The sequence below is a fragment of the Parasteatoda tepidariorum genome, chromosome 6 (assembly GCF_982258835.1).
Source record: "Parasteatoda tepidariorum strain Cologne lab strain chromosome 6, Ptep-v5.0, whole genome shotgun sequence".
Taxonomy (NCBI): domain Eukaryota; kingdom Metazoa; phylum Arthropoda; class Arachnida; order Araneae; family Theridiidae; genus Parasteatoda; species Parasteatoda tepidariorum.
This window is the reverse complement of record NC_141760.1, coordinates 94,983,409-95,000,446: the sequence shown is the minus strand read 5'-3', so window position 1 is coordinate 95,000,446 and position 17,038 is coordinate 94,983,409. Positions and strand designations below refer to the sequence as shown.

General features: G+C 28.9%; 1 protein-coding gene across 1 annotated transcript in view; it reads right to left on the bottom strand.

Moving 5' to 3' along the window:
• Window positions 1–740: 740 nt before the first annotated feature.
• The window catches only part of ATP6AP2 (ATPase H(+)-transporting accessory protein 2), a 34,000-nt gene continuing 17,702 nt past the window's right edge, over window positions 741–17,038 (bottom strand). Inside the window, exon 8 of the mRNA XM_016075498.3 lies at window positions 741–1,683. Coding sequence (XP_015930984.3) covers window positions 1,486–1,683 — 198 coding nt within the window. The 3' untranslated portion in view covers window positions 741–1,485. The remainder of the gene's footprint in view (window positions 1,684–17,038) is intronic.

Below are 17,038 nucleotides of genomic sequence, written 5' to 3'. Positions count from 1 at the left end.
GGCACAACAACGGATTTTGGACGACCTGTACGGGATTCGTCCTGGATCGAACATCGACCACGATTAAATTCGTTATACCAATTTTTTACAGTGCTGTAGGATGACGCTTTATCGCTGAATAAAGAATTAAGTTCATCGAAGCACTCTTGTCTTGACAATCCACGTCGAAAGTTATAAAAAATAATGGCACGAAAATGTTCACGATTCAATTCCATTTTTTGAATGAGAAGAACTTTTCAATTTACTGTCAACAACACAAATGAAGCTATAATGGTAAATCGTCTGCTGAATTTATGTTTAAAAATATCAAACTTTCGATTAAAATCGTCTGCGGTCGCCTAGCAACACTTACTATTGCCAAGGCCAGAAATATAAATAGCAACCCTCGTAGAATGACCTATTCGAACATTATAGATGGAAGCGCATCGTCACGGATTGTGTTTGAATGAACTGTGAAAACGTTGAACGGATCGTGAAAAATTATGATTTTTCTGCAATTTATCGCCAGGTAAAGGAAAAAATTCTCCTTTTGGAAAAGAAAATTAATCTCTTTTTTACTAAGATCTAATGGAAAAAGCACTTTTAATTGTTTTTAAAAAACAAAAATAAGCACCTTTAAGCACTTTTTAAAAACGCTACTCATCGTTAATCAGTCGTTTTTTCTGTAATAAGTTTCCTGCCTTTTCACACACGAAAATAAGTTAATCAAAACGTTTTGTTATGAGAAAAAACAAAAGATATTTCTTAATTGTTTGACTTTATTCTCTTGATTATAAAACAGACAATAAATAACCACAGTTCAAATATTTACATACAAAAAATACAGAATAACATTGTGGCAATTTCTTAATGAATGAATAAATTCTAATACAATGATGACTTTGGAATGCATAGATACCATTTAAACAACTGGATAGTATTCTATTTATGAACAACAATCAAATATTAAATTAATAAATTTTATAATTACTATTAAATACTGTAAAGACAGAAGTCACATTTAACTGCATGAATACAAATTATTTCATAAAAAAAAGGCAAAACTACGTTTGAGGATTTACAATATAATTACTGAAACTACCAAGCACATCTTTATAATGAATTATACTAATATCACGCATACTAACATAATAATAAATAACAAGACTAGAATTGTTCTGTAGCTAAGTTAAAGAACAATAATGAAAATTTATAATGAATGGCAGAGTAAATTTTGAAATTATTTAAGATACAATTTCCTAAATACAATGTTTCATGAAATAAACAAATTAAACCTTGAATAAATGTTTTTCTAGAGTATAACAAGCTTTCCCTGACTTAAAAAAGTTCCAATGATCATCTAACATCAATTTTGTAATTTTAGAATCAACACAACCTTTGCAAAACTTCAGATCATCTGAAAAACGCCAAATGGCAGAATCTATGAGTATAAATCGGAACACTAATTACAATTCTAGTTAATTAATTTGAAAATTGTTCTTATGTTTAATCTCTCTTCATTCGCTGACTCGTCATCCTGTATATCAGCGAATCACGACCAGGATCCATGTTCCAAAGAGCCACACTGATTCCGAGGATCGAGAGAGTTAGAAGCAGGCCAATAAAAAGGAACATGATGAAAACCACAGGATACATTTCATCAGCTGCCTCGGCTCTGTTGTATTGGTTTACAACTGGAGGTTTCTAGCAATAAACGGGGAAGAAAAAGTTAGAATTCTATTCTGGTTTTTCATTACATGTTTCAAGAATACAACTACTATATATTAACTAATTTTATCAACTTTTTTACTGTGTAATTTAGTTTTAAATTGTGACATTCTACATGAGTAATAGTAGGACTAATGAGACAATTTACCTTTATTTTTCTCTGATGAATGCAGTTAAAAAATTGTTTTACGTGATGATATATACATAGCTTGCGGATAATATTGGCATATCCAAATAATCGCTAAACAATCGATCACGAGCTGCTAGTAGCTCTCCGAAGTAGATCGTAACAATGGTCCAGTAGACAAACCAAGATTTCTCTACTGAGCAAATAAATCTAACATTTCTCTTTTTTTTTTAAAATGATAGTTCTTTTGGTTGGTAGCCCACAGTAGAATTTAAAAATGGTATGGTAGCTCAGAAGCGACTACTTTATACAATAATAGAGTTAAAATTTATCGCAACTCTACTAAGATGTTGAGTTAAGTTTAAATTGTAACATTTATAAATATTGAACCTATAGCAAAAGTACGGGAAGGAGGAGTTTGCACATTAAACTTCGATTTAACTTGAATTCAAGATTGGTTTTCAACATAAACATTTGTGGCTTTTAAAATGGTTTATCGAAACATTTGTATTTTTAACAAATATTGCAGCAAGAAAGGTAATAAGTCTTGTAGCTTGAAAATAATTCAAACAAATAATTTAATTGTTTCACACAAATAATATATATATTTTTTTAATCTTTAATAGTGGATTTAATGCAAAGATAAACACTGAGGTTTAAGCTCATCGAAATGTATCTAAATCACGCGCTTCGTTGACAGAGTCAGGTTAAATGAAATTTGTTTTATTGAGCGGCATTTAATTCTTTAATTGGGTATAATATGAAAAAAACACAACTACTTCGATTTAGTAGGAACAACATATGACGCAATGCTAAACGAATGGAATTTCGTTGTTGTTTATTTAGTTATTGTTATTAGTAGTTGTTGTTATTTGTTTTAGTTGTTGTTGTTTATTTAGTTGTATTTAGTTTCAATAACTTTTCTTTATAATGCAATAAAATCTGGCGAGCAGCTATTTAAACGATCGAACACTTCGTTTGTTTATTTGTGGCTTGAAGTTAAGCTCTCAGAAAATGCCGTTCATGCGTTAAATTTAGTAGGAACAACACAACCTGTGACGTAGGCTATATTATACCCAATTGGGAGGTATCTAAAAAGAAACGAATAGGGAATGATTAACTTACACTCTCATTTTACCCCAGAGTTTTGACATTAGTTGTATAAGATACATTATAATGCATTGTTCGAGAAATTTGCCTAATAGACATATTTTTTACACCAGCTAAGTGAACCACTTTTTTTTGTGTGTGGATCAGTTAGTACAGATTTCAAGCCTGTTCTTTTTAATCTTGCTGAAATTAATTCGTTTTCTTGCACACACACAGCACCGACAGATCTACCAATTAATTCAGCAATATTTCTTTAAGATTTCTAATAGCCAAGAAAAAACAATATTTGTCTCACCTCTTTTTGACTAAGGTCATTATTTCTCGACATTTTAACTCAATGGTCAATTTTTGTTGGTGGAACAACCGAATGTTTGATTCTTGCTGTCAACTTTCACTCCAGAAGCTTGTGACGCAAAAAAAAAAAATTGCATATAACTATTACTGAGTGCTTTTCTTCTTAGTGTATTTATATTCTCTTTACAATAAAACGGTGTGAGAAAATTTGAATAATTAAAATTTTTCTCTTTATAAATAAAAAAAAATTTTTTTTGGATGTAATTTAAGCAGTTTTTTAAGTAAACAAAAAAAAAATAGTTATTTCTCGTAGATTTTAACTAAAATTTCAGCAATTCATATGTGTATTTATAATTTCTTTACACACTGTATGACTTAGTAAATGATGTTCCACGGTCAATATTTTAATTTTTGATTAATTGAATTGATAAATTTCTGCTTTTAAGTTTTTTTTGTTTAAAATATAATTCTATTTTTTTATTTAAATTTTCTACGTACAGAGGAAACTATGTTAATGATATTCAAGTTCAAAAAATTTTGGGGAATGAAAATTTAATTTGAAAATTCATTTGAGTTCAAAATTTGAATTCTATATTTCTACACTATTAAACCAGCTACGATTTTAAATAACTACTGTGAACGCTGTCGAGATCGTGTTGTGGTCAACAGATGTTACTTTGAGGGTATTTTGTTTCTATAATCACTTTTATGTCTCCATTCACAAAACTTAAGCATTCGGTATCATATGATTGCTTAATTTATTTTTAAAAACAATGCGAAACTTTTAACATTGTTTCAGCAGTCACTAAACTTTAAATTACTAATCAAACTTTTTTCTTTTAAGAATTCCGTCAAAAACTCGAATGTTCATTATTTGGATTGTATCTAATTCGATATGATTCCGCAATAATCAAGAGTTTTACTTCGAAAAAAAAAAAAAAAGTTTCTAAAACTTTGCGTATACATACTCCGGAAGCAATTCCAAATAGATCCATGAAACACAAAGCCACAAAATAGAGAGACCATCCAGTATTTTCTTTAAAGCAAAGTATAAAACAATAAAAGGAAATGTATCAAAAGGACAGTCTCTGTCACTTCGAGTTGGTGAACTCCCAAGAGCCTGTCTATTTGGGGAGCGCTTGTGTTCCTTAAACATAACTGCGGACAACCTGAGAGACCAGGATGTTTTTATAAAATATTTGGATTATAAAAATCCACTAAAGCCGTGTAAGGAGAAAAATGGTACATACACAAAGAGAATAATTCTTTGACAGTCGTTTTATTTGAAGAAAAGTGTACTTGAACGACACTTGAAATTGTTTTCTTACTTGAGGTAAAGGTTGTGTTTAGTATTCATAATTTAACTTGTAGACTTAACCCAATAAATAAACCATCCCTTTGAAAAAAAAAACTTTATAGCATTATTACTACTATTATCTCCTCATGCTACAACAGTGTACTGTAAACTTATATGAGTAAAAATATTTAGAAAATATTCATAAAATTTTTAGTTACGTTGCCAAGAATTTTTCGAGATGTCTAAAATAGATTTTTGGTTCATTGAATTTGGAGAAGCAGTTTCGGATCAATGGCTTTCTTATTTTGGAAAAATGTTTCAAACAATAATTGCATTCGTATATTTAAAACAAGAAGCTAATTATTTTTATTGAATTATAATTTTATGCTGCACAATTAATAATTTTTTGATGAAACAAATTACAATTTCTCCTTTTAGTAATACAACTTGTTGATTTTTTTTTTCCCAAATTAGAAGAGAATGAGAGTTTTGATCACTTTTTAGTGTAGTTATGATCAATTGGAACAGGTTCGGTACAGTTTTAAACAAAAATGAAAGCGTTCTAGCAGTTTCATTAATGTAATTAAAATTATTAGAGACGAAACAGGTAAGTTCATGTGATAATAAAATGTGCCTACAGAGTTTAAGAATACGCTTTTATTATCACAAATAAATAATTTCAGTTAGTATGTTTGAAGGTTTTGGTGCAAGAGCCAGATGTGGCTATGTCGCACCTACGAATTTCGGGATTATTGGCAATTTTAAATTTTGCATTGATAAAAATGGTGTTATTTCTGAAAACCATAATAAATATGCATCCATCATCAATATGTACACTAATAACATTCGTATCTATGTGTATTATAAACATAAATTTTTTTCATGACTTTTGCAGTACGAAGAATTACTTTTTTCATAAAGTAGTGTGAGCATTTAAAAGATATTAGCATTTTAAAGATATATTTAGCTGAGAAAATTAAGGAATAAATGTAATGATCGCCTCACCATGCCACACATAATCATCAACAAGGCAATAATACCTTATCAATTGAAAGTAAATGCAGTTAGATATTTAAAAAAATGATTTGCCTACAATGGCATTGGTACAGACTAATGTAGACCACAGTATGCAATAAATATTCAACAGTAAACATTCCAATAAATAAAACAATGGTCATAAATCTGAGTACTGTTTGTCTACGATAGGTACTCTGTCCGCCATTCGTCTGGAGGGGTGTCGGGGACTATGGTAACGAGGTATGATTATTTCCTTAGAGGAGATATTAGGGTAGAGAGAGCTAGTCTATTGTTTGGGCTCTGAAAACTTGTTCCAAGATGGGGGTTTCCATTTTGGCGAAAAATTCATAGCTGGCGGTCGCATCGTACAGGAATATTTTCAAGAGTACTAAAGATTTTTTCTCACTTTTATTTTATTTTGAATGCTTTCCCAATTTTATTCGTGATTGTAAAAGATAAGCTTTCAAATAAAAATACATTATAGTATGTGTGCTACATTTAATTATTTACTTTTAATTTCTTAATCATAAAAAGCTTATAACATATTATTTAAGTATGACTTTGCCAGACAATGAAATAAAAATAATGATTTTTTGAATCGAAAATACATTTGAAAGCATTTAAAATATAAAGAACTAATTGCAAATGATTATAGGTATTAATTATTTTTGTCAAAGCGTCATAAGAGTAAAATAAAAAAAGTAACTAAATCCTTCAATAGAATTTAAAGAACAGCAAGAAAATAATTGGATATCAATATTCTATTTTAAATAGTTAAAAAAATACATTATCATTCTGTTTTATATTATTACATTACGGCTTGAACTAAGAAATATATTTTCATTGTCAATCTTTGTTTAAAGAAAATCATCTTATCCATTTGATACAACAATCTGGCTTAATATGCAAAATATTTCCTAAGTCATTACTTTATAATCTGTAAATTTTAATAAGGAAAAAGAAATAAAATGTAATTTGCAAAGTTAGGAAATACATTTAATTTTTAAAAATACATCATGTCTTTTTTATATTACATTCTGACATGAATTATAAAATATGTTATCAGTGTTATCAGCGATAATAATTTATTTCAACCAATGCATACAATTAAAATTTTAGTGAGTTAACATAACATGATGAAAGTATTTAAATTAAAATACCAAATTTTTGTTTTGTTATTTGTCCCTTTATCTTATTTTTAAAAAAAAGTATTGCGAAATTCCATATAAGAACATACTGTCTACCAGTTGTTTGAAACATTGATAGCTCTCGACAGCTACTTGTAATTTTACATTAAAAAAATTAATTGATATTCAAAAAAAGAATGATTCCCTTTTTATTTCTCGAAATCAAAATTAAATACATATAATGATAATAATAAATAGCCACACCTTTTATAATCCTAAAACAATTATTTAATAATAGGACCTATTATTAATAATAGAACCTATAATAACCTAGTTAATATTTTCTTCAATAATAAATGTACAGTAATAAATATAAAGCTTCCTAAGTAAATATGAATATCCAAACAATTTTTCCTACATAATAAAATAATAAGAAATATATTCTTCGGCTTATAAATTTTATTTAATAACGGAATTTCTAAAAGATAATTTTAATTTTGATCCAAAAAATTATTTTTTGCATGAAATGTATTAAATATATAATTAAATCATTTAATATATATAATTAAATTCGCTTGAAATTATTACAAAAAATTATTTTAATGCATCAATAAAAGTTGCAGAGCGAAAATTAAAGCGATCTGTTTGCAAACATTGGCGTGAGAGAAATGCGCCAAATCCGATGCACGCGCTTTATCAGAAAAGGAGTAAAAATATCAGAATATTTGTATCAATATGAAATTTAATTGTAATGAAAATGCCTATCAATGTTAACTACATTATAATCTATTAATTTAAATAAAAATATAAGAAATTAATTGCTATTTTGCTAGTTAAAAACAAATTAAATTCATTCCATAACTTGACGTGCTAACATATAAATAGAAAATAAATGTTTATATGTGAATATAAAAGAATAAAAATCTTTCTTGTGAAATGTAAAAGGTCCTCCTTTAATGAATTTTTCGTTGCATCCAAATGCACAGCAGTATACCACCATTTTTTTTAAATTTTATACTTAAAAACACAGCTCATCAATTCACCTCCATAGGAAAAGAATGGGGAGAGGGTTTACTGGAGGGAAAATCGTCCAGGAATCACGTGACGATGTTCTTTGCAACGAGGGATGGGGGAATGGTTCTCTCTACCTAAATTACTCCTCTAAGATTATTTCAAGTAGGGGTGCGGGGTCCCTCTTTAAGACTGGTTTCGGTGGGAGAAAAGGAGACTTCTCTCTTCGATCTATTGTATTAGCCCTAGAGTTAAGAGAAATGAGCATTCGCGCCTGAAACATCGTTTAGAGCGTGTGATTCCTTTTTTTTTTTTAATCTTTTCTCTTTTTCAAAAGCTTCTGTTTTAGAAAAAAAATTAAAAAAATTTATATGTATGTATGGAAATTGTATAAAATTGTTTAAAGCAGCTCAATGTTTTATTAATAAATAGCTCATCTATAAATTTATCATACATAGTAAATTGGTTATTAAGAAAAAAATAAATTTGCTAATAAAAACTGTTTTTAATAAATAGTGAAAAAAAACTGTACAGGTTACAATAAAATATGAATAAGAAAACGTAATTTAAGCAAAAAAAACTTCAGATAATTTCAGATGGTTTGATGGGTGCTGATAAAAATCATCGTTGATAGTTTTAGATTTCATCCTAGTTGCGGTCACTTGCTTTCAGTTTCAAAAAAAAAAAAATAAATAAATAAATAAATAAATAAATAAAATATTTAAAAATTAATAATCAAAACAAAGATATTTAATATTTCTCCGGCACAGATAACGTGAACTATTTTTATTTTCAGCAAAAGTTTTATCTCCTTTTAAAATCAGAGTTATTAAGTTTAAGCTCTTCACTTTTTCCAGAAAATTCAAGTAATAAAAGAAATTAACTGCTTTAAAAAATGCGCAAGTTTAAAAAATTAAACCATCTAACAATCAATGAACATTCATAATAAATATCGTAAAATTAAAAAGTAATATTAAAAAAACCTGTACTACCCTTAATGTCAGAATTTGTTCACTTTTTTTTCCTTTGTATTTAAAAAATAACAACTGATTGAATCGAGAGAATTATTTTAAGTAAGGAAGAAATATTCATGCGAATCTTAAAAAAGTTCTTGAATCAGATTAAATAAGTCTCCTACTGGTGGCTGAGTCAGCCAATCTGGTATACTCCCCCTATCATCGAAGGCGAAAGAAAAGGAGACCTCTTCATCGAAGCCACCCTGCCTAAAATGCTCTCTTCTTGTTTCCATAGCACCAGACTGCCGCAGACTTTGTGGCGGACAGAGTACCTATCGTAGACAAACAGTACATGACAGTACATTTTCCAAAATGAACGCGTTACAAAAAGCGAATTGCTTGAAAAATTAGTTTTCATAGAGAAATATTATTAAAACATTTATAGATAAAGTATGCAACAGAGCTGCAAAAAAAAAAGTAATTATTCACAATCGGAATGTTATTACTTGTAATAGGGACTTGTAATCAAGTAATAGATTCTTTTATTGATTTGATTATTTGTACTCGTGTATATAAGTAGACATAATGAACGAAATTACAAACGAACAATTGTAAACAATTGTCCTCTATCAAAGCAAAGTTTAAAAAAATCGATAAGATACATATAATTTAGTATTTTAGGACGATTTAAATCAGGGTGAGTAGCCAAATCTTTCAACAAAAAATAAGCACTTAAAAATATTTTTAAGCACTACATACATTAACAAAATGCTAACTAATTTTCAAAGGCTGTACGTGATCATGATAAAACAACTGGTTTCTGACAAATAACTATTTTCTTGATTATATTAGCCACCATAAAAAGATGGAGAGATTTTTCGGTTCGATTTCAGAGGGTGGAAAATGAAGCCTGAAGTGGAGAATATCTTGCAAGATGCAGCAGAGTTGCACACGAGAGTGCAAGAATCTCACCGATCCCAGCCCAGTAGACGCACATGCTGATTGGAGCTTTCATATGCTATGGACCTAAGGTACGCCGAAATAGTCAGTGGTTGAATGAATTCTGAAAACGTTGAATAGAACAATGGAAAAAGCACGCTTTTGGATACTACGTGACGAAAATCGACATGGTAAAGAAAAAAAATTCATTTTCGAATAGTCAGTGGTTGAATGAATTCTGAAAACGTTGAATAGAACAATGGAAAAAGCACGCTTTTGGATACTACGTGACGAAAATCGACATGGTAAAGAAAAATAATTCATTTTCGAATAGTCAGTGGTTGAATGAATTCTGAAAACGTTGAATAGAACAATGGAAAAAGCACGCTTTTGGATACTACGTGACGAAAATCGACATGGTAAAGAAAAAAAATTCATTTTCGAATAGTCAGTGGTTGAATGAATTCTGAAAACGTTGAATAGAACAATGGAAAAAGCACGCTTTTGGATACTACGTGACGAAAATCGACATGGTAAAGAAAAAAAATTCATTTTCGAATAGTCAGTGGTTGAATGAATTCTGAAAACGTTGAATAGAACAATGGAAAAAGCACGCTTTTGGATACTACGTGACGAAAATCGACATGGTAAAGAAAAAAAATTCATTTTCGAATAGTCAGTGGTTGAATGAATTCTGAAAACGTTGAATAGAACAATGGAAAAAGCACGCTTTTGGATACTACGTGACAAAAATCGACATGGTAAAGAAAAAAAAAATTCATTTTCGAATAGTCAGTGGTTGAATGAATTCTGAAAACGTTGAACAGAACAATGGAAAAAGCACGCTTTTGGATACTACGTGACGAAAATCGACATGGTAAAGAAAAAAAAGTTATTTTCGAAAAGGGAAAATTAAGCACTTTTTAAAAATACTCAATGAAAAAAAGCACCTTTAAAGGCTTTTAAAAAACGAAAATAAGCACCTTTAAGCACTTTTCAAAAACGCTACGCACCATGTAAATCTGCGATATACGTTCATCCATTTACCGCAGTCCACTATTTCATCACGTGGTCAGACAAATAAGTGTGCGGCTAAAAACGAAATCTAATATCGAATCATAGTCCACTTTCCCCGTCGATAACCCAAAAAGTGGTGTTTCACAGTCCATTATGAAAATGGAACGACATACAAAACCCCAGCCGGGGAATCGACATCATCTATGACGTCCGAGGCATCACCTTCAGTGACATTCCCAGATTTCCCGGGAGACTCGTTCGCTCCCGAAAATCTCTTTCTCCGGCTCTCGGGAATCGGCGACCACATCAACAGCGATCACCGTCTGTAAAAGCATCTTTTCCGCAACACCTATGATTTCCTTCGCGGACATCCATCACTCTCTCCCCTCCTCCCCCAACAAATAGCTTTTACGAGGGAATATCCCACCTACCACCCCCCAAAAAGGAAGACAGTGATAGATAACTAGGCGACCAAGTGAAGTGGCAGTTTTCCATCCCGCTCGTAATGACTCGCCAAAAATCACGCCAATCAAATTACGTGGTCGCACCCGTCTACCGGAAGCGAACCACTCTCCGGAGAAGGTCATCAATTTGTAATGGGGCTTTTGAGGGGTGTAGGCTTCCCTATGCGAAAAGCGATGAAGTTGATTACGTGAGTAGGAGATTAATTTGAGTAAAAACGTTAAGTTTTACAACAATAATCGAAGAAAACAAACCAAGATTATTTTTTATTCAATTCACTGTTAGACGGCAATTTTTTTGATTATTTTCTAGTTTAAATTTTGTCCGATTATATAAAAAAAAATGGAACAAATCCTCCACTTATCGATTTCGAATATATTACATTCAATGCTGTCAACATTGAATGTAATATATTGTCAACATTCAGGATTCAACGATGGCTCAAGGGATAGAGCGTTCGCCTTCCAATGCTTCGAACCAGGTTCGAATCCCAGTCGATACGAATTCCGCATCCGGCTTGCATCGACCACAGTGCTGACGTGAAATATCCTCAGTGGTAGGCGGATCATGGGTTAAAGTCCCCTTGCCGTCAGACTAACCGTGGGAGGTACTCGAGGATGTAACGGAAATGCGGGTTAGCTCCCTCAAAAAGTCCTCCACGAAGGCAAATTTCTCCCAATACTCGATCCAGGAGCTTCCTTGTCTTCTGGATTGGGTTCAAAATTACAAGACTACGGAGTTGAACATTAGTAGTCGTAAACCCATAAAATTGGGTAGGCTGTTACGACGGTTATATGATAAAATAAAACATTCAATGCTGTCAACTTTGAATGTGCATATCAGAAAAAAATCCAGTAGATAGTACGAAATATAAATTTTATGATAATTTTCGCTAAGTGTACCGAATATTTTACACATAGGGAATTTTAGTCATTAAATTAAAAAAACTGCAATATTTTCCAATTATGATTAACATTAAATGAACTATAAATGTTTTGTATTATGTTTACTCATAATTTTGAACAGTAATAGGCATTTAATTCATCAAAGATAGTTAAAAGATTATTTTAATTAATTTAAAAAAGGAGTTCGGAATAAAAATAAACTTAACATTTTAGAACAAAAAAAGTTTTAAACTGATTTTTATGAATGCGGCTCCCTTCGTTATGTACATATTAGAAACACTTATTTAAATATTCAAAAAAGCAATAATCTACGCAAAAATTCTATTTCAATTAGGAATTTTTTAAGGAAACTTACTAAATTTTCTAAAATATACAGAAACCAGGAGACCTTTTAAGAAAATAATTTTAAAAACTACTAAAAACATTCAATAAAAATAAACAAAATTTTTGGAGCAATTTAAAATTAATTACAAAATTATTTCTTTTGAGAAAAATTTGTTTAAAACTGCGTAAGATATGAGTAATGGGTGTGTTTTTTCTTAATTATGTAGCGAATCGCATTTAACAACTAATAAAGGCCGATTTGAATATCTTAAAAATTAAAAAAAATTCGAAGTAGTTTTTGTGCTTCTTAAAAGTAAGCTCGAAATGATAAGGGTTTTTCACAAATTCCATTTTGTACTATGACACAAGATTTATTAAAAATGACGCCGGCATCGTTGGGGATCATCCCCCATAAAAGTATCTTTTCTTTCTATTGCTTTATTTCCTTATACAATCATACTTCGGTGTATGAACGTTTATTGTATTATCATTTGTTATTTAATTTTGTCTAATAATACAAAATAATATTCGTAGAAAACCTCGTATAATTTTGAGTTTCTTTTGAAATATATATATCAAATTTATATTTAACACATATCAAATCTAGTTAAATTACTTCTCACAAATCTGAAATTATAGTGACGTTAATGTTAACACAATTTGTATTAAACCTCACGTTTTAAAGTTCCAAAATATTTAATATCGAAAAGGAAAAATTATGCTAGGAATAAATGAATTTGGCAGGGGGAAGATAAACGAAAGAAAATGTAGTTTTCTAGGAGCATTAAGTTTCTAATTAAAAATCAGTAATTTTGTTTTTAGTCTATATAGTGTATTTACATATTTTTCAAAAGCAACAATACATCCAACGCATTTACATGACCTAAATGTTGCCTATTTAGGTAAAGAAATACTCTTCGATTTTGCGGAAAATAAACGCAAATAAAATACTCGTACATATAGTTAAGTACCTTGAATGGTTTATAATAACTATTTTCTAAAAATGTAGAACTGAGCAAAATCTTTTAATTGTGTTTGCGATAGCTTTATTTTTTTGGGGGGAGGGGAGAGAGAGTGTTCCATCAGCTATTGTTTAAAGTAGTTAAAACGAATTCTCAATATCTTTATTCTTTCGTTTATCTATTTGTGATATCAAATAATAATTGTTTTGGATGCCGATAATTTACTTGCTTACAACACTTCAATGAAATAATTTAAACATTTAAGATAGGCTCGAAGTAAATTCAAAAGAAAAGTAGCACTGACAAAACGTCTAAAATCAAATTGCAGTTCTTTTTAATTTTTAAAATTCGTTCAACGCCTTTAGAATTTGATGATTAGATTTACAAATACAGTCAAAAGTATTTCTTTGTTTTCATTTTTTTAATATGCTTTCTCTTTCAGCAAACAGCAATTTTTGTTGATAAATTACTTGTATGCGTACATATTATTAAATTTTCTTTTGAAAATCTCTCTTTCATTCGAAAATAATTCGTACAGATGAGGTCCCATTCTAAACCGTTTATTGTCATATTTCTCCAAATTCTCTTATTAAATGAGTAATAATCTTCTAAATTAGCGTTATCAAATTTGATAAATGTTCCGTCGTTCTTTGTTTATGCGCTTCGTCCTCACCCTCCACCACTCGGAAAAGCATTTCAGCGCTCATTTTTGTTTGCTTCAAGAACTCATAATTTGATTGAGCAAAATTCAATTGCTTCCTTTTTAAACTAAACTAAACAGAGATTTTGTAAAATGGTTTATTAAATAAAAAGGAGCATATTTTTTTTCCCTTTTTTTTGCGCTTTTCCCCATCCTCCATTGTCATTGACAGAAAGTCGCTTATTTCATTAGGTTTTTGCATTTCTGATTTTTCCTGGTTTTTATTTAATAAGAGATTTGATCTTTTACCCCCTCGCTGATGAGGTACCGAGTTTGGACTAGGCCTGTTTTCTCCTATTTGGTCGGGCTTCTTTGTTACTGCGAAAAAGTAGTTTTTAACTCGTTGTTTTTAGAATGTTCTCTTTCCCACTCCATAACCCAATCAACTTCGAACTTTTTTTTTCTTCCCTTATCCATTTTTTTCTGCTTCAACGTTTTGGAAGTTTGTAGCCGTTCTTTATTGTTTTCCAAAGCTTTCTTATAATATTGAATAATTCGTATTTTAAACAGTTTTAAGTTTTTCTCGTATTTAATTCGAAAGGATATTTTTCACGTCTTTCGTAACGGAAATATTTGGCGTATGTAGTTGTTTTTATGATAAAAATAAACAAATGCGTTGTGTATTTTCGAATGAAACTTCTTATAAAAACATAGATATTTTGTATTAGTACTTTTTATTTTAGACTTGTTGATAATACTCATAACGATATAGCTGTAACTCCAGACACTGAAAGTTATTTCCCATTTTATATTGTTTAAAAGTTTCTGAGTAAATATTATTGTATGATTTCACTAAACAAAAACTTATAACTGATATATTTTTAATCTTAATTTTTACTTATTTTTTTTAAAAAAAATAATATATTAAAAATATTATTAATTAAACCATATTATTAATAATGATTTATAATTATTTAATTAGATCTAACCACTTAGATTGATTCAATATTGCGTATTATCTGATAAAATTGCAAGTATAACTAGACAGCATAAATGAATATTAGATATCTAAGTAAAAGTCTCCTGTAGGTTTAATAAAACTTAAGAGCAAAAAATTAGTCACAAAATTTTAATTTTGACAAATATGTAGATTAAAAAATTATTCTGAGATTTCTATATCTCAATAATACTTTTATTGCATTTACTTAGCTAGATTTTATTAATAATTGATATCTAAAACATTGTAGTAAGTACAAATGTAATAAAATAATTCGATTTCCTTTAGTTTAGATTCCATATTTTACTTCTGTAAGGGCTGTATGCGCCCTAGAAAACAATGATCAATAATAATGCAGATAGTTGTGTGCATGGTCAACGGATTTTTTTTTAACTAACAATACTTATTATAAATTAACAAAAGAATTATTTTTCATAATAGTTATTTCCAATATCTTTTCTTTTTTACAGACAAAAGATATACTTATTTTTGAAAAACAATGTTTTAATTATGATTCTCAGTAGTTAACCTGAATGGACTTGGTTCTTATAGAAAAATTAACATCAGTTTGGAACACTTATATAGTGTTAGGTAATGCATATACCTTACATCTCAAAAGGATATCAGTTAAATATAAATGATGATATTATAATCATATTTAAATTTTTTATAAGGTTTTGTATTGTTATGTATAACTAAAATAACAAGCGAAGTAATTGCATTAATTTTAAAATAAGTATCACATAAAAATACCGAAATATTAAATTTAGAACTATCAAGAAACAATAGTATAATAAGATTAAAAATACATTTTGTCAGTTTATAATGTTTAAAATTTGTTGATTGAATAATTATATTTTAAATAAAAGCTTTGTACAATTAAAATAATCTCAACGATATTATTGCATTAATTTTACTATAAATATCAAATTAAAAAAACAAAACAGAAATTGTAATATTTGAACTGTCAAAAAAACACTAATAATGTTTTATATTTGTTGCTTCACTATTCATATTAAATGTTTAAAGTTATGAATATAGCATGCTAGAATTTTTTTTTTTTAAATAATCAGGCTTACAATGATTTTTTTCCCCTTTTGTATAACTGTAAATATTTTTGAAGAAAATTATTGTTTTGAAAAATGCAGCATAAATTAAAAAGTAGTATAAGTTTCAACTTAACTAAAGTACTTTAAGGAAGGTGAAATTTTTCTTCTTCTTTTGTATAACTTTGTTGCCTTAAAAATTAAATTCTCTATTTTCAATAAAATATCATTAAAGAGAGTTAATTTTCTAAGAAAGAAAATTAAAATTGTTTTCCCAGTGAAACAATAGGTAAAACTATATTAAATTTCTTCAAAAATATGAAGGAAAAAAAATGTAGATCGGTTGATAATTTTTTTTTCATTTAAATTCATTAAAATAAATTCTCAACATGAACCATGCAAAAAGAAAAATATTACAGAAAAAAAGGTTATAATTAAAATATTAACTTAAGCATCTGAAATTACAAAATATTAAATCATTGAAAACAGGGGGAAAATATTCAAATTAATTACATTGCATTAAATTGTTAAAAAAAAATTTAAAAAAGAAAACATAATTACATTGCGTTAAATTGTTAAAAAAAATAATAAACAAGGATGCCCACTCAATAATAATAATAATAAAAAAACCAACCAAGGAATTTTTAACGACTTTCAAGGATCTAAAATCAAATTTTTCAAGGCCCTACCCAGTACAGTTAGTATGCTATAATACATGTAAGAAGATTTTATAATTACATTAAACCAGAAATTGTATATTTTTAAAGCATAATGCTTTATTGACAAAGAAAAAGCACATATTAAATGCACCAATTTCTTATTTCTTAAGAGTTGTAACATTTCTTAATATGGGTAATTCACAGCTACCAATGTAAATGATTTGACATTGCTGGTTTAAATCAGTTCGAAGATAATCAAAAAATTTCCCATTGACATTGGCATACTAGCCAACTTTTAAATATTGGCACCAGTAAAAATTTTTAAGAAAAAATTAATGAAGCATATTAGAATTAATTGCAAAACAATATGACATTACACAATGATAAATAATTGATAGTACTTATTATGGAATTGCAAGGTTATTAAAATATGAACTTTTC